The sequence below is a fragment of the Lepidochelys kempii genome, chromosome 7 (genome assembly GCF_965140265.1).
Source record: "Lepidochelys kempii isolate rLepKem1 chromosome 7, rLepKem1.hap2, whole genome shotgun sequence".
NCBI lineage: Eukaryota > Metazoa > Chordata > Testudines > Cheloniidae > Lepidochelys > Lepidochelys kempii.
The window spans coordinates 19,725,938-19,750,087 of record NC_133262.1 but is presented as its reverse complement, the minus strand read 5'-3'; the positions used below and the strand labels follow the sequence as shown (position 1 = coordinate 19,750,087).

General features: G+C 41.0%; 1 protein-coding gene across 5 annotated transcripts in view; it reads left to right on the top strand.

The window, feature by feature from the left end:
• The window catches only part of FGD5 (FYVE, RhoGEF and PH domain containing 5), a 153,764-nt gene extending 135,991 nt beyond the window's left edge, over positions 1–17,773 (top strand). For 2 of the 5 annotated variants that reach the window (XM_073351272.1, XM_073351271.1), the window contains exons 15-21: positions 4,662–4,761; positions 6,178–6,315; positions 8,236–8,338; positions 9,598–9,728; positions 11,887–12,015; positions 14,417–14,615; positions 15,528–17,773. In XM_073351272.1, coding sequence (XP_073207373.1) covers positions 4,662–4,761; positions 6,178–6,315; positions 8,236–8,338; positions 9,598–9,728; positions 11,887–12,015; positions 14,417–14,615; positions 15,528–15,646 — 919 coding nt within the window. In that variant the 3' untranslated portion in view covers positions 15,647–17,773. The other 3 variants (XM_073351274.1, XM_073351276.1, XM_073351275.1) reach the window with 3 other exon arrangements.
• The last annotated feature ends 6,377 nt before the right edge of the window (positions 17,774–24,150 follow it).

Below are 24,150 nucleotides of genomic sequence, written 5' to 3'. Positions count from 1 at the left end.
AAAGGCCCTCCTTAACATGTTATTACAACAAACTATCTAAATATCTGGCATACCCTTTTTAACAAGGGGAATGAAGGTGATGTGTTTAACATAGAAACAACTGTCATATCCATTTGCTTGCTAATATCCTCTATTCTTGATTTAATTACACATTAATTTCACATTTTTAAATTTATATCAAATCGTTTCCAAATCTGAGAAACTTAACAAATGCAAACAATATTGAATAGACTCTAACCAAGGAAATTACATGAGAAAGCCCTACTGAGCTGTTTCTCTAAGCATAACCTTGACAAACACTGTGGATGCATGCTGAATGCAAAGCCAAAAGTTAATATTACTGTACTGCACTTTGGACAGACTAGAATTCATGCCTGTCCTGCTCTAAGAAGAGCAACTGGAGTATTATTTGAAAGACCAAGAATCTTTATGAAAAATTAGTTTTGAATCACTTCCAATCCTATGGGATCATTCCATCCCCATATTTTCATACCAAACAAATTTGAATGCATACCTTGTCCATTCCAGGCCAGTTTCTGTGGTGCACAGATATCCCCTGCAGTCAGTGACAGTGTAGTGACATTTGACCTTCTGTTTTCTGTTAGACTAAGCTTACTGTAAAAGTAAATGATGTGTCACCTTGGCTAGACCCCAAAAATCTTTTCCGATGCCTAGTGTGGCAATACAGAAGTTTGTGGGTTGTGCACTCTGAGCTGTTCACAGCCTCCAAAACTTCAGCAAAAATCCCTTTGATCCTTCATACAACCAGTGAGCTAGTTAACTGGGATCAGGTCAGTGCCAATTGACATAATTCATTTTACAAGCCAGCAGCTATGTGTTATCCTCACACTTAGACACTATAACAGTCTGTGATTATTGCCTAGAGATGTTTAATGGAGTGAAGAGTAGGTGAAAAGGGCCTGTTGGAGATTAGGCTTTTATTGATAGATCATCCCTGATCAGCTGTCCTTGCCAAAATGACTTTAATTCACACCATGCTTTTATATTTTTTTTTTCAAAGCCAGGTCTTGAACCTCAAGTGGTTAGAATTTTGTGTCAAATGAGAGGTTGATAGAGCTGGGGGGAAATTTTCATCCACAACAATTTTTGATGAAAAATGCAGATTAAGCAACATCAAAACATTTTTCAATTTTGTGTCAGTTTCACCAAATTGTTTGTTTAAAAAAATTGAAATATTTTGTGCAAATCCTTTAATTTTATTTTTTAAATGCAAACACTTAACAAATTGGTCAAATTGAAACAAAATGTTTTAATGTTGAAATAAAGCATTTTGTTTGACCCAACACAAATGTTTTAGGGACTTCTCAAAATTGCCAAGGAACTGACAAATCCATTATTTACCCAGCTCAAGAGGTTAACCTATGTTGGTGCCACTTCCACTAACCCTTTGGAGACATAACTACAGACCTGTGAGTCTTCATGTGGCTCGTACAGTCATTTCAAATGTGTTTGATTATGTCCCCCTTCTTTGTGTCTGTAGTCTTTTAGCCGCCCCCCCCCCCCCCCCGCCACACAAGTACATATAGCATTGTCCAGCTCTGAAGGCGGAGCGGAGAGCAACAGCTGCTCCAAGTGGTCTGTGTCAATATCACTTTTCACAGCAGACTCAACGCCCCATTGCCACCTTTACTTCTGTGCTGCTGCTGCCACCCCGGGCTGACAGCTGAAACCCTGCCACTTCCAGGTGAGAGCCTGGGAGAGAGGGGAGGAAGGAGGGCCTGAGCCCAGGCTGCCTCCTGGTGGAGGATTGGGAGGGTGGAAGACAGCCCAAACTCAGGTGGCAGGGCTCCAGCTATCCCCTTTATCCTCTCCCCCCACCTCCTGGGTGTGCATGGCCTTTCTCCCCAAGTCCCAGCCACTGGGCGTGGACACTCAGAGCTCTTTTAAAAAAAGGCACACAGCTCACGCCTCCCTTGACACATTCCCGTGCCTCCATAGTTTGAGAACTGCTGGGCTCGTAGGTTGGGAATTATAGGCATCTTAGGCTTAATATGCTTTCCATTCAAACCAGTCATATTTCCCATAAAATCTGTACTGGAGGTGGAATTTGGGGGCGGGGGGGAAAGGAGCAGAGTTGGCTTTGACTAGTGGAAGGGATTGAATAGTCCTGTAAATCTTGGCAATGAGGTGATGTACAGTATTGCAATTCTTTGTCATGCAGCAACTAATACAAAACCAGAGTGTATTATACACCTGTCCTGGACCCTCTTTGTTCCGATAGGGTCATTAAGTTTTACAGAGGCTGGTGTTTTTCACAGATGAGTGCTTGCTCACAGGGTGCAGGGATTCTAAGCCAGGGGTCATTGACCAAGTCATGTACTTCCCTGTTTGTTTGGTTTTTTAAGATTATAAAAGACAAATTGTTCTCATATGTCTTGTTTGTTGGCCTTCTTGTGCAATCAGAGGAAATCACAGCTCAGCAGCAGCTGGCATTGATGCCACTACTAATTTTACAGGGAGCCCTAGAGGGAAGAGTGCTTAGCTTTAATGTGAATGCCTGGTACACCTTGTGGAGGACAGAATGCTCTGATCCACGTTCACACTTGGAATTTACATCTGATGTAACTGGAACGTGGCACCATTTACAATGGAGAATGAAATACAGCATTCCTTTGCCTGACCCTGAACCTGCATGGAACTGTTGGCCTCCCTGTTGGCTTTGGAAATTAATTAGATGTTTATAGAATTTAGAAAGAGTGGTCCAAACTGGGAAGCCATAGTACAGACAGGATTCAGGGAGAGGTTCACACACAAAGCTGCCACGTAGCCTGGCACAGTGTTATTCTTCCCTGCACACACTGGTGTATACCAGTGCACCCCAGTCAAGCAGCTACTCCTATCTCAGCCTGAGACGGTGAGTAATTTTGATCCCTGCAGAAAAACTAACTGACACAGGGAAGGTGGCTAAATGGGGATTTTGTGTATGCAAGACAACACACATTGCGCACAAAGTTTCATTTCTGGAATCAGCAGAATCTCAGTCCAGGACCTGGGAGATTGGCAGGAGAGCTGGAGTGGCGGATAAATGCACTACTGGCTAGTTTTGATGGTGAAAGGGTGACATCTAGTGGCCACTTTAAAGAATCACAGGATTGTATTTTCTGTAGTTTCTCCAATCCTATTGGGATCCGGGAAGTGGGCGGGCAAAGCCCATCCACTGCTAAAGGATATTCCCCCCCCTCCCCCCAGCCTAAGAGGGGGTCCACAGGACCTGGACACCAAATAAATACGGGGGACAATTAATGAAATAACAGGGACAGGAGTGTGGTCAAAGGGTCAAACAAAGGGAACTGGACAGGGACACCAAGCAGAGAACCCCCGACAGCGCCCACTGCTCCTCAAAGGCGTCAAGGGAGTCAGTGGACGTCGCCCAGAGGAACTCTGCTCGAATACGTGAACAGACCGAGGATCGGAAATATGCCCCACAGTCACAGGAGACTCCATCGGCCAACTTCCTCACGCTGTTTTTATAGATGGCCATTTTAGCTAGGGCCAGGAGGAGGTTGACCAGGAGATCCCGTGACTTTGTGGGGCTGTGGATAGGGAATGCATAAATAAGAAGGTGAGGGGAAAAGTGCAACCAAAAACGTAACAAAATATTGGTGAGGAGCCGGAATAGGGACTGCAGCCTGGTACACTCCAGATATATGTATGCCAGGGTTTCACTCACACCGCAAAAGGGGCAGGTGTCTGGGATAGAGGTGAACCGTGCCAAGAACACACCCGTGCTCACGGCTCCGTGAAGGAGCCGCCAACTGATATCCCCGGTGGGCCTCGGGACCAAGGTGGAATATAGGCTGGCCCACCATAGCTTCTCCAATCCAGGGGAATGCAAAATTTCCCTAACAAAATGTCACATCGGCATCTTGCCAGTATGTTGAGGGCAGTATCTAATTTGCCTGAAATGGAATAAACTGAAACCAGTCGTGCGTGCGTGTGTGTGTCTGTCCGTCCCAGCATGCAATTCTCCCTCTTTACCTGAGCAGCTAACACAGAGGTGACAAGTATCAACATGCAATACTTTACCATGATCTGAGCAACCCAGGCAGAGGCTACATGCCCTGGAATGCAGTTCTCTTGCTTTCTGAGTGGCAAGCACAGAGATGAAAGAAGCAGCATTGCATGCTGCCACATGTGGTTTACGTTGGAATCTCCACATTACAGTAAGAGTGGCCTTGAGCCACATTGGAAAATCCATGGGCCAGAAATGGCCAGACTGCATTTTGGCCGTCCCAGTCATGTTCATAAAGTCTCAAGCATCCTAGGTATCAATCCAATCAGAAATATCAGAAGTCCAACATTTAATTTTGTTTTTAGCCAAAGAATTAATGTGGGCGAGAGGGAGAGATAACTCAGTGGTTTGAGCATTGGCCTGCTAAACCCAGGGTTGTGAGTTCAGTCCTTGAGGGGGCCATTTAGGGATCTGGGGCAAAAATTGGGGATTGGTCCTGCTTTGAGCAGGGGGTTGAACTAGATAACCCCCTGAGGTCCCTGCCAACCCTGTGATTCTATGATTAATAATTCAACATGAGAGAAGCAAAATGTCAGTAGATTGGAGCCTTCTCCCTTGATCCAGAAGCTTCTTGATTCAGTCACTGCAGGTCATGGCATTGATTGTGTTGCTGTATTTCATTCCACAGTTCATGCTCTGAAAGGGACGAGTGGTATAGCTGCATCAGCAGAACCATTCCAGATGACTACAAAGCTCACAATGCATCTACCTTTCACAACAGTATTGAGGTAAGAATGAGTCCTGGCATTGCCTAAGAGGATGCAAAGCCATCTGAATAGTTAAAAAAAGGAAAAGGAAAAAGTCCCTAATGGCAGAGTATTCTAATTATTTTTATATAAATCACCATGCTAGGGCTAAATGACAAAGGTCATCACAGCACTTGTGTTTAATATTCAGCCTGCTGTGGCCGCTACTGGAATTTTAAACGTTGCAATTCCACTTCATACTGTGGGTTTCATTTAAGTCAATTGGAGTTTTGATGTAGTAACACTAATCAGATTTAGCCCTGTATGGCTACCATCCTAGATGCTATCAAAAATAAGTATATTCCTTGCAGACGACTGTAAAAAAGCAAAACTAGCCATCAGTAATCCTTTTGTCACAATTTTATCACAAAGGATCATTAACTCACGACCACTAAAGCCCTCAGCAAAAGGGCCTGATTGAAACCTAACAGTCAGTTTATACTGGTGCAACTCCATTGACTTCAATAGTTATTCCTGTCTACACCAGCATGAGAGGAGAATCAGATCCAAAAGAGTTTTGCTAAGGCTGAATTCTCTTTTCCTTCTTCCTGCATGAGTCTAATTCTCTCCATAGCAAACCTACCTGGGTGGGGTAACAGATGTGTGCAAATATGGGTAAACAGCAAAGGAGTTTATGAGTGCCGAACAGTGATAGAAAATGTGGGCCAGATTTGGATCCCATTCATTCAGAGTAACTCCACTGTCTTCCGTGGAGATCTGGGTCCAAATCATGGTCTGAGTTACAAGTGAAAGGAGTTTGGTGACTTCTAAACAGCCCCTTCCACTGGTCATAAAACCATCCCAAAAGATAGTGGCCTGCACAATAGTCAACGTAGCCTTCTTCATTCTGAGGTTGATACATTGAGTGCCAGGCAGCTTATGGAGGGGATGCGAGATTTTTTGATTGAGACCTAAAAACCATCTTCTCTTTCTGGATATTAAAGTGTTCATGAATACCGTAATAAGAATATGAATATGCCCAGGTGGTGTCAGCCAAAATTGCACATAGATGCTATATTCTCACCTAGTGTAAACCAGTACAGCTCCATTGACTTCAGTGGATCTGAACCAATTTACACCAGCTGCAGATGGGGGCTCTGCTATTATATCACATGCGGTGTACTAGTTGGTATCACCTTCCACCCCAGAATTGACTGCATCTCAGTGCTGCTATGTGTAAAGTGTTTGTGGAACACTTTGGGATCCTTCAGAATAAAAGAGGGGCCCAGAACTTGAAGAACAGGGATTGTGTGCCAAGAATGAGGTGGACTGGCAGAAATGGGGGTGGGGAAAAGCGAGCGCAGTTCAGCAGATGTTGCTGCAGGTAAGGTGGGAGTTGCATTAGCAGAACTGGGTATGCTTTGGAAGTCTGGGTATTTCTTCGCTTTCTGTTTTAAGCTAAGGGAAAGGCTGGGAATATCCTTGGGTGAGAGGCCTCCAACTTTGGTACCTGTGTCCCACGTCATGATGTGCATGAACTGCGGCTGTGATTTTACCCTCACTCTGAGACGCCATCATTGCCATGCATGTGGGAAGGTAAGTGTCACGTAAATTCAGCTTCATTCAGACTCATCAACAGTAGGGAAAGCCTCTGGGACAAGTTCTCCTCTTCATTACACTAGCTGCAACTGCACTGACTTCAGCACAATTGCACCTGCGTACAGAGAGGAGAATCTGACTCCTCAGAAAGACTGCCAGTAGAGCTTTGCAAATGAGAATTAAGCATTCAGTGGTTAGTGACTTTGGTTGGAACAATATTAAGATTCTGCTGAGTGGCAAACTAATTCCTAAAGACTGGGTACTCAACCTAATGAAAGGGTCATGAGACATACATTGCCGAGCAGAGCTTTCAAATGGGACATGCCAGTAGCACTGGGGCAATGCAGCAATCAGACTACCAGTTTTCCAGTTGCTGGTTTACATTTTAGATATGGAAAGCTGCAAAGCTTTTGGGAATGTAGATGCACAAAGCTCCTATTCTCTATGGCCATTGTTCTTAAATCACTTCACAAGCGAGTGATGCATAGGAACTGCCAGACTGGATCAGACCAGTGGTCCATCTAATCCAGTATCCTGTCTCTGACAGTGGCCAGCACCAGCTACTTCAGAGGAAAGTACAAGAAACTCTGCAGTGGCTCTTATTTGATAATCTGCCCCCAGAGATCATTTCCTCCTAAGCCCAATTAGTTAATGGTTGGTTGATGCCCTGAAACATGCAGGTTTATATCCCTTTCAGTGTTCTTGGTTCTTGTGTTAATTCTTTCTATTATAAGTCTGGATAGCCACATAAAGCCTCCAATCCTATTCTGAATCCAGTTTAGCTCTTAGCCTCAGTGATGGTTTCTGGCATTGAGCTTCACAGGCTACTTATACCTTGTGTGAAAAAGCATTTCTTTTTATCAGTTTTAAATTTGCCACCTTTCAATTTCAGTTAATGTTCCACTATGTCAGTTTTAATCTGGATTTTAATTTTAAAATCCTGCCCCACTAAAAGTCTAATCCTAGTTCAATGATTCTTCAATTTCACAAACAAAATACTTCTCTGCCTCTGCCAGCAGAGTGGTAGTATGACATGCCAATCCACTTCTGAAAATGATACTATTAACAGCATGATCAATTCCAGTTTAGTGGTACCATTGCCAGCATGAATTTTTATATCAGGGAATGTATAATCCCCATGGAGAGGACCATAAAACTATTGTATAATTATGCTTACTAATTTTTATATTATTGTAGCAGCTAGGACACCCAGTCATGGACTAGGCCCTCATTGTGCTAAGCGCCATGTAAACGTAGAACAAAAAGACAGGTTTCAGAGTAGCAGCCGTGTTAGTCTGTATCCGTAAAAAGAAAAAGAGGACTTGTGGCACCTTAGAGACTAACAAATTTATTAGAGCATAAGCTTTCATGAGCTACAGCTCACTTCATCGGATGCATGAAATGGATGTAGCTCACGATAGCTTATGCTCTAATAAAGTTATTAATCTCTAAGGTGCCACAAGTACTCCTTTTCTTAGAACAAAAAGACAGTCTCTGTGCCAAAGAACTTACACTCTAAGTATAAGACAAGACACAACAGATGAATACTGACAAACCGGCAGGGGATTATATATTGGTCAGCATGACAGACAGTGGTCTTGCCACATCAGCAGCCTAACCGTTGTCAAGACTTTTGTAGACATCATGCTAAAGAAGAATTTTAAAGGTGAGAACTGAAGAACAATGAAGTGGCAATTAAATGTACCAGGCTAAATTTTGCTCTGAGTTTACAATGATGGAAATCTAGAGTAATTACAATTAAGTTAAGGGAGTAATCCTTATTTATACTGGTCTAGTCAAGAGCCAAATTTAGCCCATTCTGCCTCTACCCTGCCAACCAGCCCAGAGGATCTGTTTGGTAATGTATACTGGTATGGAGAAATGTACATAGATACATATCTATTTTTTCTGTGGCAGATCATATGTCGAAATTGTTCAAGAAATAAGCATCCCCTGACGTACCTCAAAGACCGACTAGCAAAAGTCTGTGATGGCTGCTACTCAGAACTGAGAAAGAGAGGTGAGTCCTCTTCATTCCTTGAGGAGTGGAATAAAAATGCTACCTGCACATGAAGAGAGAAGGTTCTGCTTCATTAGAAGGAATTTCTCCTTCAGATATAGGTATGAGCTATATTAAGAGTGATACAAATGCAAGGTCTGGGGAAATAGCAGACTGCATGGTGGGTGAGAAGCTTTTAGCGAGCTGGAACCTCAAATTCTTCCTGTGACTTCTTGATGAACTAGAATAATAAGCAATAATACGTGGTACTATCTTCCTGTTTACAACTAACAGCGCTTCCCTGTAATTTCCAATGAAGTGCTAATGAAAGCAAAGCACTTACTTAAAATTAAAGAAGCTATTGACACCTATCTGCCTCAGTGCAAGGAGTTAGCATTTCCCATGGTGAGGGGCTAAGGTCAAATGTATGGACAACTTATAGGCAAGAGCTTTTTCGTTAAGGGCTTAGGCTTAGGGCACTAGGGACAGGTGCAATTTAGTATTTTCTGCTTGGTTAAAGAGATCCACACATCAGCTTTAACAGCATAGCGGACATGCACTGTTATTGCTTAGTGAAGGAAGACATGCACTGACCCTGTCATAGTGGTCTGAGCCAAGGGACAACTCAAGGCTGTACTGACCCAGGGCTGTGCTCCATTCAGGTTTTCCAGGTGACATGTATTGACACAGGTGAGACTCAGAAGAACTGTAACTCAGGTGATGGTACTGACTGGTACAATAGTGTCTTTGTTGATAGGGCTATAGGGTTTGTTGATAGGGTATGTCCTGGAGGTGGAATAAATTGTCTCCTGTGCTCAAAACACAGTGGACAGAAGTTCAGGCTTGAAAGAACATCGCCAAAATGAAGCTATTTATTTGCCATGGAGGTGCCCCAGGAAGCAATCAGAATAAGTAGAGTGAGCAGATGGCAGAGACACATAGTCAATGCTCTTGAACAGTCATTAAGTATGAGAACACAACATAACAATTATTTTCCTTGTCATCTTCCATACAAGCCGTGTGTGTTTGTAGGGGATGCGTCCACCATGGCATGCCATAAAGTTCATTGAACAGTAATTCTGCTAACCAGCCTTACAAGGGGAGTTTGATAGAAAATAGCTAAAGGAAGATGAAGCAACTATAGGTTAGGGCCAGCATTGCATTTTCTTATCCCTATTTGCATTCGCCTGGAGTTTAAAATCTCCTGTTGTAGACTTAACTTAAGGATTTGCACCAGTTAATCCATTCTTTCCTACTTCCTATTTTTCCTAATATTGTAGAGCGGCCAGTAAGTGTGAGCTTCCCTCCAACTTCATCCAGGTTTTCAGGCAGTGCCTTCTCCTCCGTCTTCCACAATATTCACTACTCATCCTTCAAGAAACAAAAGAAGATCCCTTCTGCTCTTATGGAGGTAGGACCAACGCTGCCTGAGAAAAGGCAAGGAAACTAGCCTGAGGGGACTGTGCGTTAGCACTACAGTAGCTTTCAATCTCATTGTTTATAATTTGTTCTATTTGCTGCGGGATCAGCCCACTCTAGGTCCTCTGTATCATGAGATTACATTTTACTCAGTGTAATAGGGCAAAATACAAAACACTCCAAGATCGGATGCTGTCACTATAGTTTCCGCTTCCTGTTAAGACCAAGTCAGCTGAGCCTTTAACCTTCATTTTCCCTATATTTAAATTAAATCTTAACATCTACATCAACCCCAGAAGCTTTTTAAAGGTCTAATAACAAGTTCAGAGGAAGCATCAGAATGATGGGTTACAGAAGTCACTAGTTTGAATACAGGAGTTTGGTAATGACCAGAAACCACTGCCATCCAGCTGTTCTGTGGCCTTACTCCAATCTTTATTTCCAGCGTGGCCCCGTGCATTTCAATCGCACTACCTTCGAATCCAGGCAGTGAGAGTTGTGGACGAGGAAAGTAAAAGCTAGCCCTTTCAAAGCAATTGATGAATGCAGCTGTTTAATTGTGTTGCCTGTAGCTCATCCTGGCCTATCTGAAATAAATGGATGAAATCCTGACCCCACTGAAGTCAATGACAAAACTCCCACTGACTTCAGTGGGGCCATGATTTCACCCAAATATATTGTTTTCCCTTCTAGAACTAAGCATCAGATTCAAAATCTGACTACATTAATAACCTCTGACTATCCATGCTGTCTACTCAACTAAACATGTAGGGCCCTATCCGGGGAATTTAACTTTAGTTAACTGATTGCAGTGAGATCATGATCTGGACCTTGTGATGTGCATGTAATTACCTTCCATGAAAGGAAGGTACTCTCCTAGGACTCTCTTAACTTTGTTTGTGATGAATTGAAACAAGGATCAATGTACAAACACAAAAACAACAAGGAGTCTAGTGGCACCTTGAAGAATAACAGATTTATTTGGGCATAAGCTTTTGTGGGTAAAACACCACTTCTTCTGCATCTGAAGAAGTGGTGTTTTTCCACATGAAAGCTTATGCCCAAATAAATGTTAGTCTTTAAAGGTGCCACCAGACTCCTTGTTGTTTTTGTGGATACAGACTAACACAGCTACCCCCTGATACTGTACAAACACAGTATGTAAAACATTCCTGGAAGATACTGCAGAAACCAACATGACTATCAGGGTTAACCAAGTTAGAGAAGTAACATTTCAGCTCCATTTATTTATGAAAAATAGAAATTGCCTCTTTAACCACAAGGTGGCAGCACACATTTATTAAAAGGAAGCTTTCTATCACAATCTTGATCCCAAAGCCATTCCCAGATGACTTACATGGGGTCTGGTGGACTTTCTCATGCTCCAGAACAATAGTATAAATACAGTTAATTCCCCTATTGTGTCTTTGTTATCAAAGGCTGATTTTCAAGTCCCTTCCCTCAGTTCACTCTTTGCTTTTATTCAGGTATCAGAATTATTATAATTAATCATGCATACTATGTTGCAGTTATATACCACCTTTCACCCAAGGATCTCAAAAATCTTTACGAGCACTAATGAATTAAGTTTCAACACTCCTTCCCTCCCTCCAGGGCGGCAATTATTTAATAATACTGAAGAAAGGAGTACTCACAGATGAAACTGAGCCATAGAGAGGTGGCTTACCCAAGTTCACACCACAAATCCATTGCCAAGCCAACAGAATCCATCTCTCTTCTGCTTTAGACATAACACTATCCTTCCCCTCTTGAAACATGCACCTTTGAATATATAAAAACAAGACAAGGAAAAGGAGACCCATTCAGTTCCTCAACTGCACTAGTAACAATCAAATGGCTTCAATGACTTGGCTTCCAGAATGATTTAATGGTCTTCTTTGGTGTCCGTGAGAACAGTATTTGGCCTAAGATAAATACTGCAATGCTCTTATGCAGAATAGCATTCTTGTGTTACATTACTCTCAGATTTATGCCATCTCAGTATTTTTGATTCACTCCTTGATTATATTCTTAAGTAAACAGGAATATGTGTAGTTTTTTTTTAAATGGGCCTTGTTTATGGCATGCTTTCTGCTTTGGAGGGGAAAAAGGATTTGATGTCATGAATCCCTTGATTATCCCCTATGCAGGTGGCAGCTTCAGGAGAGGGATCTTCTATCAGTGGCTATCTCAGCAGGTGTAAGAGAGGCAAAAGGCACTGGAAGAAGCTCTGGTTTGTTATCAAAGGCAAAGTCCTCTACACTTACACAGCAAGTGAGGTACTGCCTGTCCTGATATGACAGAATTTCCCAGTCCTGTTGTCAAATTCATTTTCCCACTCCTTACCTGTGACAAATGCAATTTGAGAAGTGTACCTGCTAGTTCGAGGGTTCTCAAATTGGGGGTCAAGACCCCCCAGGGGGGTCGCAAGGTTATTACATCGGGGATCACGTGCCGTCAGCCTCCACTCCAAACCCCTCTTTGCCTCCAGCATTTATAATGGTGTTAAATATATTCAAATGTTTTTAATTTATAAGAGGGGGGTCACACTCAGAGGCTTGCTCTGTGAAAGGGGTCACCAGTACAAAAGTTTGAGAACCACTGTACTAGTTCTTGTGTAATAGTTCTTTATGAAAATACTTTGTATTGATGCAGTGGCATTATATCACCTCAATATGTTATGGTGTCCCAGGCCTGGAATCCCATCCCATCCTCACCCCTGGTTGGCCTGCTTTCCAAATTCCTTTTCCTCAGTACATTTGTTACATTTCATGCTGATTGAAAATTTCAGTTAAAAGAGGCCTGGTTTAATCTGTCAGGAAGCTATTGCAGATCAATATATAAAGACTTAAAATCCTCTTTGACTTTTCTCTGGTGCAGTACCTATATGTTGTGAGACAGTAGCTGAGAACTGACTGTTACATAAATAAGAGTTCTTTCTAAAGAAACGAAGTCCCAAGCTTTGTCCAATCAAAGTTCAAAATGGCAGCTTTCCAGGAACTAAAGGACTGCCCCAATTTCACCGGAGTAGACTGGATATGCCCATGGGATAGATTGCAGCTATGAACTTCAATATGGAGGAGCAGCTGGTGAAGAATAGAGGGGGAAGCATGCCATTCTCCATATTTATCTGAGCAGCCTCCGCAGGCCCCTCCTTCATGTGAAAAGGAAGGGTGGCCACCAGCTGCACCTCTATTGTAGAAAAAGAAGATGCAAGGGTGATCTGACTAATGGGCTTCATAACTGAAAGCCCTGAAACAGGGCCACTTTTGCTGAACAAAAGACACAGGGCTCAGAGCACAAGCGACTGTAGTACTACCACTTGGCATGTTAAATATTCAAAGTGCTTTGCAAACATTAACTTTTACACTTTTCGTACCATTAGAGGTAGGGAAGTATCATCATCCCCTATAAATAGATGACGCTGAGACATGAAGAGGTTGCATTACTTGACCAAGGTCACAAACCAAGTCAGGGCAGATCAAGGATAAGAACTATAGTAACGTTGACACCCATTCTTCTGTTTTATCTGTTGGCCTAGAGTTCCTCTAGGGTTAAAATAAAACATCTCGAGTCTGATTTTCAGAGGTGCAGGCAACCGATAGCTCCCACTGACAACAGTTAGAGCTGTCAGAGCTTAGCTCATCAGAAAAATCAGGCCCTGAGAACGAAGTCCTGCCCCTCATGGAGTGGACGCCTCCACTGTCCTTAAAAGGTTGCACATGGTGTTAGCGATAACCCCTCCTGAGATGTGAAAGAGCTGTGGGTGCCTAACTGCATTGTATGCTTCACCTTGGCTATATCTTAAACAGAAAAACTAAAATCTAAAAAGACAAAGAACAAAACCCCAACATTACCTTAATAGAGGTATAGGGACCAAAATTGCAGCCATCAGTAACAGTTAAACTGCAATTCAATTAAGGCTTATTGTTTTTCTTTATTCCACTTGTATAGTAAACTCTCTGGCAAGTGAAATTCATGGAGGTTTCTTGGGAGTAAATTAACAATGAATTGCATTACCAGCTCATAAATTGTAAAGTGGTGTCATTAGAAGCAAGCATGTGGTGTGAGACAGTGAAAATGAGTCTGTTAAAAAACCGTGGGGGCTGTGGAGGGAGCGGGAGCCAGAGCTGGATGCCACCAAACACAGGTGACACTCAGTAAATAATGGTTTAGGGGACTGGTAATAACATATAGGATCTTTCATCCCTCTACCCTTGATACAAACCTAGCCAAAAGATAATAGTAACCAGATATTGTTCCCATCAGATCTTCAGTGGCCCATAGATTGGTGAACTAAGTCTGAGCCACATAAACCACTGGTACTAAATTGGAACCTCTTGTTAGTAGTCTAAACAGGGCTGAATGAATATGGAGAATTCCATCCCAGCGGCAGTTCTCCGAGTTCAGGGTTTTGGAAGAGCAATGTGTGAAGGATACTTCCACTGCTGCTGCCAAGGCTGCACCTAGTAACTGGACAACATAATTCTCTAGGATTTTCAATCCAGCACCAGATTATTCATTTTTAATATTATTGTTGCAGAAGCTCCTGGAAGCCCTATCAAGAAGCAGGAATCAGATACTGTAGATACTGGAAAGACATCCGTTGCCCCAAGTAGACTGCAGCCTATTTTGAAGTGTTCCTTCTAAAGTGTGTTTCCCCCTCCACATTGATTTTAGGATAAAGTCGCCACAGAGAGTCTGCCTTTGCTGGGTTTCACAGTTGCCCCAGAAAAGGAGGAAGGAAGTACAGATGCAGTTTTCCATCTTTACCACAAGCAAACATTGTTTTATAGCTTCCGTGCGGAGGATAACAATTCAGCACAGAGGTACTGCGCATGGAATTGCAATTACATACTAACCCATGAAGGAACAAAGTGTGAGCAGCGCTCTTCACTCTAACATGCCTCTTCCCATTTCCTTTCCTTTTGAACGCAACTCAGCTACAGATCAAACTGAAAAATGCTAATTAGAGCCAATTATAATACAACTGCCTGGATGGCATTAAAGCATCAGGTAGAAATTACTCCATCTTGGCAAGATGGAGATTTTGCTTCTTTGTATAGGTGCAACTGCAGAAGCTCAGATTCATAGATCAACATGTAGCAATCTGTCAGATGTCATTATAAGGATAGCCATATAAATCCACTGTATTTGACTCATAATTTGATCTTTAATGAACATTTTCTGTATTTCACATGCTTTGTTACTAGTGCTGCATGACAAAATCATGGAACTAATGATAAAATGATGCCTTAAAATATACAAAAAGAAAAGGAGTACTTGTGGCACCTTCGAGACTAACCAATTTATTAGAGCATAAGCTTTCGTGAGCTACAGCTGATGAAGTGAGCTGTAGCTCACGAAAGCTTATGCTCTAATAAATTGGTTAGTCTCGAAGGTGCCACAAGTACTCCTTTTCTTTTTGCGAATACAGACTAACACGGCTGTTACTCTGAAACTTAAAATATACAGGCGGCAGAGTGGGTGGTTATGGAGGTTTGTTTCCCCTCCCTCCTCCCCCCAGTTTCCAGGGTCTCATCTCTCTCAACACCCACCCTCAGACAGCCCACGTAATTTTCACAAGATTACACAGTAGGTCAGTGGCAAAGCTGAGAGTGAAATCTAGGAGTCCTGGCTCTCAGGACCCTGTTCTAATCACCCATCTAAATTTCTTCTTTAGACAGAGCTATTATATGCAATACAGTCTTCTCTGAGCCCTTTGTTTTAACATATGTGTTGGCTTGATCCACAAAATAAAATCTGGCTCCTCTATTTTTTTCTTTTTCAGGTGGATTGAAGCCATGGAAAAAGCAACCATATTATAGCAGTAATCAATCAAGAGGACTTGGAATAAACTCTCAGATTTCTCTACATTCCCAACAGCCCGTTTCTATTTCAAGAAGCTGAGTAGTGTATTTCAAACCACCTGGCTATACGCACTGGATATGAACTGTTTCCAGGTTGCTATCTTTCTTTTGCTTCCTTCGTTTTAAATCTACATTTTTTGCAAGTTGAAAACTTTAAAATAGAGAATATTCATGGTCCTCTTTATGTCTGTGCAAGTTCAACCTGCGCTATAACTCACTCCCATAATCCCACAGTAAATTAAGTTTTAACATCAAGACAAGAAATAGATACAAATTATTTCTGAACTCACATGGAAGTACTGGCTAACAGTAAGTAACAGGCTCAGTTTTACTTACCCTAGAGAACTATCAACTTTCATTTTGTTGGTTTTGGTGTCTATCATGAAATAAGAAACAATGCAGTAAACCACAGATTCTCATTTAAAGCACTTTATTGTTTTATTGTATTACAGCTTCATTTTTTTCCAGTGTTTCCAAGGAATTTTGTGGACTGATTTACCACCAGTCCATTAACAAGTACCAGCATGAAGTCGTGCACTGCATACATTAAATTGCTTTCACAGACAATGAATGAATAAATGCAATGCACTACGTATGGTCTGCCAGTACTCCAATAGCTAGGAACCAGGGTGATTACTTACCAATTTATAATTTTACATAAATCACTGTATAATTTATTTAATAAGTTTCATTCTTACCACTACAGTACTTTAAAATGCACTATGATCTCTCTCCAAACCCACATGCTGAATACAGTTTTCCCCTGTAGATTGTATCTGACTGAAATCCAAAGGATATTTTAATTTATTGTAAGCCTTAAGACAGTTTTCATTTGACACCAATCGACTTATTAGTGTTAGATTATTTAAATATCTGATAGAATCTTTTTATTTTAAAAAGCCATGTTGTTACTGCTTTGATGACTTATGATAAATGTCATCAAAAATTTAATTCCTGTTACCAGCATATAGTAATAGATATGCTGGCTGGCTGAAGAACACTTGTCCGAACATGGTCTGTCAAAGTGATTTGGAATTCCTGTGGCTAAATGCTGCTGTGCATCAGCATAGCTCCACTGAAGTCAATGGAGCTATGTTGATTTACACCAGCTGAAGATTTAGCCCTATACGTTGGGTTTTGTTTTGGGGTTTTTTTATATAAAGAGAAAAAAGCAATGTTATAAATATTGTAATAAAATGATTTAATGTCATACATTTCTGATACTACTAGACTGAGGAATAGAATGGCAATTATGGTTAAAGTAGATCTTTGTATAAAATACAACAGTCAAAGATTTACTTACATTAAAATACGTTTTCAGGGGAATTTTTTTTATTACTATTCATTTTTAATATTTTTCTTCTATAATTTGCATCAAAACCTGAATTTCTGGTTCAAATGGTGACTGGTTAGAATTGTCCATATTTTTTAAAAGTTTACAAAATGTATTCAGGTGAAACTAAATAGACAGTTCTGTTCATCATTTGAAAAAAATAATTACAAGTTTAAAAAAATCAAATATGGACCTAATCTAACAGTGAAATGCAGTTGTATAGTTTTGTTGATACATTTCAGTCTCTGATACTCTGTTGCATAAAGCACAATCATATGCAAAGAGGAATTAATTATAAAAAGAATAAAGCTTTTGTATTATCTTAAAAGTGGGTAAACTCCAATGTTAACTCTGTACATTTTGTGTTACAACTATGGCCTTGCTTCCATTGGACTGTAAATGTTTTCTTTTGGTTTGTTTGTTGTTTTTTAATTCCCCCTGCCCTTTAAAAAAAATCATTTGTTGGATTTGCACTGACAAAAACAAAGAATGTTAACGACAAAGTATAACAGATTTAAATCACTAACCAAGATTTCAAACAAAACTGTGCTACAAATAACAGTATTATGAACATTTAGGTGCTGACATTTAGGTCCAGATCCTCAAAAGGTATTTAGGCACCTAACTCTCCCACTGAAATCAATGGGAGTTAGGCCCTTAACTACCTTAAACGATCTGGGCCTTGGTGACTTGTATGAAGTTTTCAGTAACTGACAGGAAATGAATACATGAAAATATTTTGTTGTAAAAAATAAATACAGTGCTATTAAACTTCTTGTTTTAAGTAATGTGGAAAAATTAAAAAACATAATTCCACTTTCACGGGTTTTTCCTTTACATTTTTATTAATACATTCTCTCCCCCCACCCCCCGCATTTCATACGCTATGGTATTAACTAGCACTTACTTTGAGGCTGTCGTGTCCAAATCTCTAAAAATGGGAATCTTCAATATCACAAATTTTGAAAAGCAGAGAATGAAGGATGGGTCTAACAGTTAGGATGTTAGTTAGGACTAGGGTTACCAGATGTTCCGATTTTATTCGGGACAGTCCCGATAATTGGGGATTTTTCTTATATAGAGGCCTATCACCCCTCACCCTGTCCCAATTTTTCACACTTGCTATCTGGTCACCCTAGTTAGGGCATGGGAGAGAACTGGGTTCAAGTTCCTGCTTTGCAATAGACGTCCTATGTTACCTTAGGCAAGTCACATTAGTCTCTGACTCCATTTTCCATCTGTAAAATGAGGATTACAGCACTTCCCTACCTCACAGGTAGGGCGCTACCAAATCCATGGCTGTGAAAAATGCATCCTGGACTGTGAAATCAAATCTCCCCCATGAGATCTAGCTATTGTAGGGAAGTAGGAGGGGCAGAGCTGGGGGTGCCCCAGCCAGGGGCTCCTACCATGCACTGGGCTCCAATTACTAGTCCTAGTGGGTCTGGGGAGGGACGGGACTTCCTCTTTCCCTGCACGGCCACTCTAGGTGGGGGAAGTCAGACCCACCTCTGGGTACCTTCCCTGGCTGCTGCCGTCAAAGCCCAGCTCTGAAAGCAGTGCAGAAGTGAGGGTGACAATCCCACAATCCTCCTACGGTGGCGTTCCAACCCCCTTTTGGGTTGGGACCCCCACAGTTACAACACTGAAATTTCAGATATAAACATATGAAACTATTTTTAAAATCCCATTACCATGAAATTGAGCAAAATGGACCATGAATTTGGTAGGACCTTACTCAGGGGTGTTGTGAGGATAAACACATTAAAGATTGTGAAGTGTTCTCATACTATCATAACAGGGAGCCTATACGTACCTACGATAGGATAGCTCAGCTCCAGAACAGTAGTGCTGCTGGGGAACTGAGAAAAGAGAGGCTACCAACAGAGCCTAATTTTTCAAAAGTGATAATGATTTTGCGTGCCTGGAGACACCTTAATATGGCCTAATTTTCAGAAGGCCAGTACTCCACACTTTCTAAAAAGTAATCATCTTCAGAGCAAAGAGCGTTATTTCTAAGGTAGCCTGCATTACAATTTGCAGCCTGTCTGATTGCACTGAAAGTTATCAGGGAATACATCCATCAGTTTTAAAGCATTTTACTACAACTGACAAAATTATATGTATAGACACAGTAATCAGAAGGCACATAGTATTTGTTTCTCTGATATGAGATCTTTCCTTTCCTGTAGATTACATAGTAAATTGCTCTTAAAAATCTTATTTCATAAATGCTAAGTGATTTGGCTCAAACTCTGCACCTCAAGCCTGGGTAATCCCTTCATTAGGGAGGGAAGAAATGGAATGAAAATATTCATTTTTGTACTCCTTTGCCCAACACAAACATAACAGAAGTGACAGTTCAGCCTACCAAGGATGGAGCATGGCCACATATTCACAGGCCTACACTGGAATATAATGCTTGAATAAGGGCAATGGGAAGCAAAACAAAAAAAAAGAGCAACAGCTCAAGTCTTAAAATCTAGGGCTTTTATACATTTTTGACAGCTAACTTCAGAGCAGTTTCAGAAAGAAACTGGCACATACCTTCAAGTACATTTCAAAATCATTCAAGCTACAAGGCTGAATTTTTGCTCACAGAGCCAGATCCCTGAATGATCCTGTGAAGGCACTTCCTTTAAAACTCCCAATATCACCTGCATTCCAAAAAGACATGGTTGTATCAAACTGAGAAAATGTAGCACCAGTGTTAGGATGGAGAGTGGTACATCAAGTCTGAAGTTGGTAGGAGAGGCCTTCAAGTAGAAGGAGAACTTGACATAATGCTGTAATCCCGTTTCAGTCTATATTGCACAGGACTCTGTTCCTTCTAGAGGTGTCTGCACGCTGCCCACCTATCACCAGCACTTTGGGCATGGATGTAAAAAAAAAAAAGACCATTTTTCTCTTTCTGTACTAAAAGGAAGGGAAAGATTTCATTCAATTTCAGTCCAACTCTTTAGCCTACTGAACCAAGTCAAACGCACACTTATACAACAGGCAGAAACTACCTTAGTTTGAGTTAAACCAGTAATCCAGACCTGGATTAATGTTGGTAAATCCCTTTTTTACAAAAGATGAATCATCTCAGAACAAAGGCATTTAAAACCTTGGTTTGGCCTGTGCTGCCTCTATGGGACATACATCTCAGTTATGTCCCTCCTGATTTACTTGTGGATAATAACTGTCACCACTTCTCTTATAATCTCTATCACGTTATTCTCTTTTGTACTTTTTCAAGTGTTGCTATTATAGTCCTTGTAATAAGGCACCCAAAACTGTGCCCAATACATCAGACACTTTGTCAGTAGCATAGTGATCTGATGTTATTCCAGTGATTAGTCCAACATTGTTTGCTTTGCTAACTGCTGACATTTTAACTGCTATAACAACCAGTCTTTTTACCTACATCTTGCACTATATGCCTATTTAAAACATTTAGAAACAAATTTTTTTAAGTCCTCGACAGTTTTTTCCATGCCAAATTATATAAGCCACTTGTGTGTCTAGGTCAGCACTTTTTCTTGTTGCTTTGGAACCATTCTTCCTCCTATTGGCATACTAACACTGTTGATATGTAAATATGTACACCTTCTCATAAATCCTCTCTTAGATCATTATTGGCTACCACTCCCCAGGACTCATGCTATGCCATAAATATTAACATTGGGCCAGATTCTGGTAACTTTGCTCAAGGTGAACAGCACTACTCCACAAGCAGTCCCATTTACATCTCTATTTAAAAAGAGCCCAAATGAAGAACAAATTACAGAGCCATGTGAATTGTATCACAGGAATACCACTAGTATAACTGATTAAGAACCAAGTGGCCTTAAGCTACCTTTGTGGACTGCTCCAGGCATCAGTGCAGCCCTGGGATAAATTACAACAGCTTCAGAGGCTGTTTAATGTATGGCAGACTCCCCACAGCTTTGCAGTCCAATCATTGATATCCCTGATCTGGTACTGGCTTGCCTGTATGATGGGATGTATGGGGAGGGGCCCAGTAGAGCCATGTACACTAAACATATGCTGCTTCTGCCCCAGGGATCCCCCTAGGGGCCACTACAGACCCCACACACAATTGGGGCAGCACACAAAGAGCTAGAATCTTGTCAGGTGAATTTCAGTGCTTGTGAAAATGAACTGTCAGAGCACCAGGGTTAACTCTACGTGTGCAACTCGGGGTGCTTATCTGCAACAACAAGTTATTGGAATAAGTCCTCTTTTTAGCCCACTTCCAAACTGCATGTGGAAAAGGGTAAAGAATGAGGTAACGTGAACAAATGTCATCTGGACTTTACACTGAGACTACTAAAATCTTCTTTCACTTGTGACTACCTTGACAGAACCAAGGCTCTGTACTCAGCCCAGGATCTAAAGCCAGCAGATCCTGAACTTCCAAACTCTTTATGTAACTATATTCACATATAAAATCCATGGAACTACTCACATTAGTGAAGCCATTCTCATGTGTAAGTGCTGCAATATCAATCCCTTAATTTCAGCAACCTATAGGAAACTGGGAATTTTTAAAAATACATATGAAACTGTAGGATGGGGGTTGTTCGGTGTGGTTGGGTGCCAGGGAGGGGAGGGGGAGTAAGGTATTCTGTAATAGTTGACAGTTTATTTTAGTACAGTAGTCAAGTATGTGTTGGGTATGATTTCTGGAAGAATAATTTTATTGCACACATCAAGCTTCTTTTCTCCATGCATGCAGTTTACCTGAGCAGATTTTTATGAGCTGCACCTCCTTCCTAAACAGGAACTGTCTGACAAGGTGTCTATTAATTCTCTGCTGTAACCCTTATGAAATCTGTATCTTCCACTGAAAAACTAAGCCAGTGTTAGTACTACCCTTTATGAAACTGATGACAAAATATTCCATTTATTATGTTAGGCATCAAAATTCAGACCAATTAGTATGACTTTTCAGTGGACCATAGTTAGAAGGGATGTAGGAATGTATACGGCATATAGCCAATATTAGCATAAAAGATCATAAGAAAGCAAGAGATTAGAACTATACACAGAATGGTTCCTAAACCACTGGTGAAGAGGATACAATATTTAGTGGTGCGAAGACAAGCCCCACTGATTGGGCACCATGTGAACCTTCTATGTACTATACTTAATACACAGTAGAGCTGGTCAGAACTTTAACAAAAATATTTTTCATCAAAATAGGCTGTTTTCTCAAAGTCAAAACATTTCATGGAGACACTGATTTTGACTGAGTTTTCAATGAGGTTTCTTAGGTCCAGGATGGACTCTCTGGTCACTGCTAGAGAGACCTGAATTTAAACAACCACCATCACAACCACCAAAAACAAACCCCAACCCTGACTTTTGACACAATTCTGTTTCACAAAAACATTCAAGACATTTCGTTTCCATCCCACGGCAGAATGAAAACAAGTTTCAAGGCCTTAAAAGCTGTCATGAAAAGGAAGTGTTGTTTTCCAACCAACTCTATTTCTATCACCACTTAGCTATGTGTTTTGCAAATGAGACTTTTAAAATCAGAGTTTGTAGCCCCTTTCAGATGCGTTGGTAAGTGAGTGTTGGATCTATGCCCTGTGAAGAAGATTTCTTTAGGCCCTTTATTCATGAGATACGTTTGTCCAGCGTTTTCCTTTTACCTTTATGTCCTTTCCTGCCTCTTGTTAACAAGCACAGACCACGAAAATGAAAATCAAGTTTAAAAGGAATCGTATGGACAGCTTAAATAAACTGATAACACTTTACATAACCTTTTATCTTACCAGCTGAAAAGGGGCCAGATCAATCAGAAAATGCACTATTGTTGTAGTCAAATTGCTAGCAGACAGTGCCCTCATAATGAAAGAGCCATAGGAACTGGAAATAATTTGAACCCACACTGACACTCCCAACAGAATAAAAGTACTGCAACGTCTCAAATGAGTGTGTCATGCTGAGAGGTCATCTATGCAGGTGAGTGTTGGGGCACACTGAATGGACAGTGATTAAAAGGTGCACTGCTGGTGCTTTTGATTTACCATTTCTGTAGACAAAGGAATTTCATTTTTAGGGACAATAATGGATCATTAACAAGCACTAAGTGTTTTAAAAAAAGTCTTTCACAATACAAGGAATTACAACAAAAGGGAACAATTATTTCCACACTATTGCTTGTGGTATTTCACTTCAAAATGCAGCTCACTGCAACATACTGACAAAGAGCAAAGATTTGTTCAGAAAACAGATCTTATTTCTTAGAAATGAAAACCTCACTCCCATGGGTAGCAAAAAAGATAGTAACAAGATCTATTGCCTCATCCAAAGCCTACCGAAGCCAATGGAAAGACTCTTATGGTATATCTACACTGGAAGAAAAAAACCTGCACAGCGTGACTGTCTTGCCCAGGTCAGCTAATTCAGGCTCAGTGCTAAAAACTGCTGCGTAGACATTTCTGCTGAGGCTGCAGCCCAGGCTGTAGGACCCTCTCTCCTCTCAGGTGCCAGAGCTCTGGCTGCAGCCCAAACCTCTACATAGCAATTTTACAGTCTTTAACCCAAGCCCAACTTAGCTGACTCAGGCCAGCCCCAGGTATACCCTTACTGGCTTCAATGGGAGTTGAGTCAGGGCCCTAACATCATATTCTCTTCCCAATTAGTTTATTTTTCCTTTGTTAAGAAAGCAGTTCTGAAACTGTTTAGGGTTTGCTTAGTAAGACTATTTAATATTTGGTTTAAAAAGACAGAATTCAAATTAATATTGGATCAATTCTGTAGCAGATCTACAAGCTCCAGAAATATTGTCAGCTGTTATTCCTTGTAATGAGAAGTCTTTAGTCTACCATCAAAATTGCCTTTTCCTTTCCCAGATATTCTTAGAAAACAAATCAGTTTCATAAAAAAAGAACTGTCCAATTGTACTATGAGTGCCATAATCCAATATTGATACAACTTCTCCTTCCTTTTCAAAACCATGATTTTAAATGGTCTGCTTTTCTTAAACTAGAGTGATAAAGATCCAGAAATTATGGAATTAAGACAGGAATTGCTGGGTAAAATTCTACCATCTGTTTTATGCAGGAAGTCAGACTAGACGATTACAAAGGTCGCTTCTGTCCTTAATCTATAAATCTAGAAACCCCATGTACTGTTCTGTTTATTTTTTTTATAGTGCCCAAAAGTATAGTAGATACATCACAGAAGACATACAAAGACGTGGTCTCTCCCCC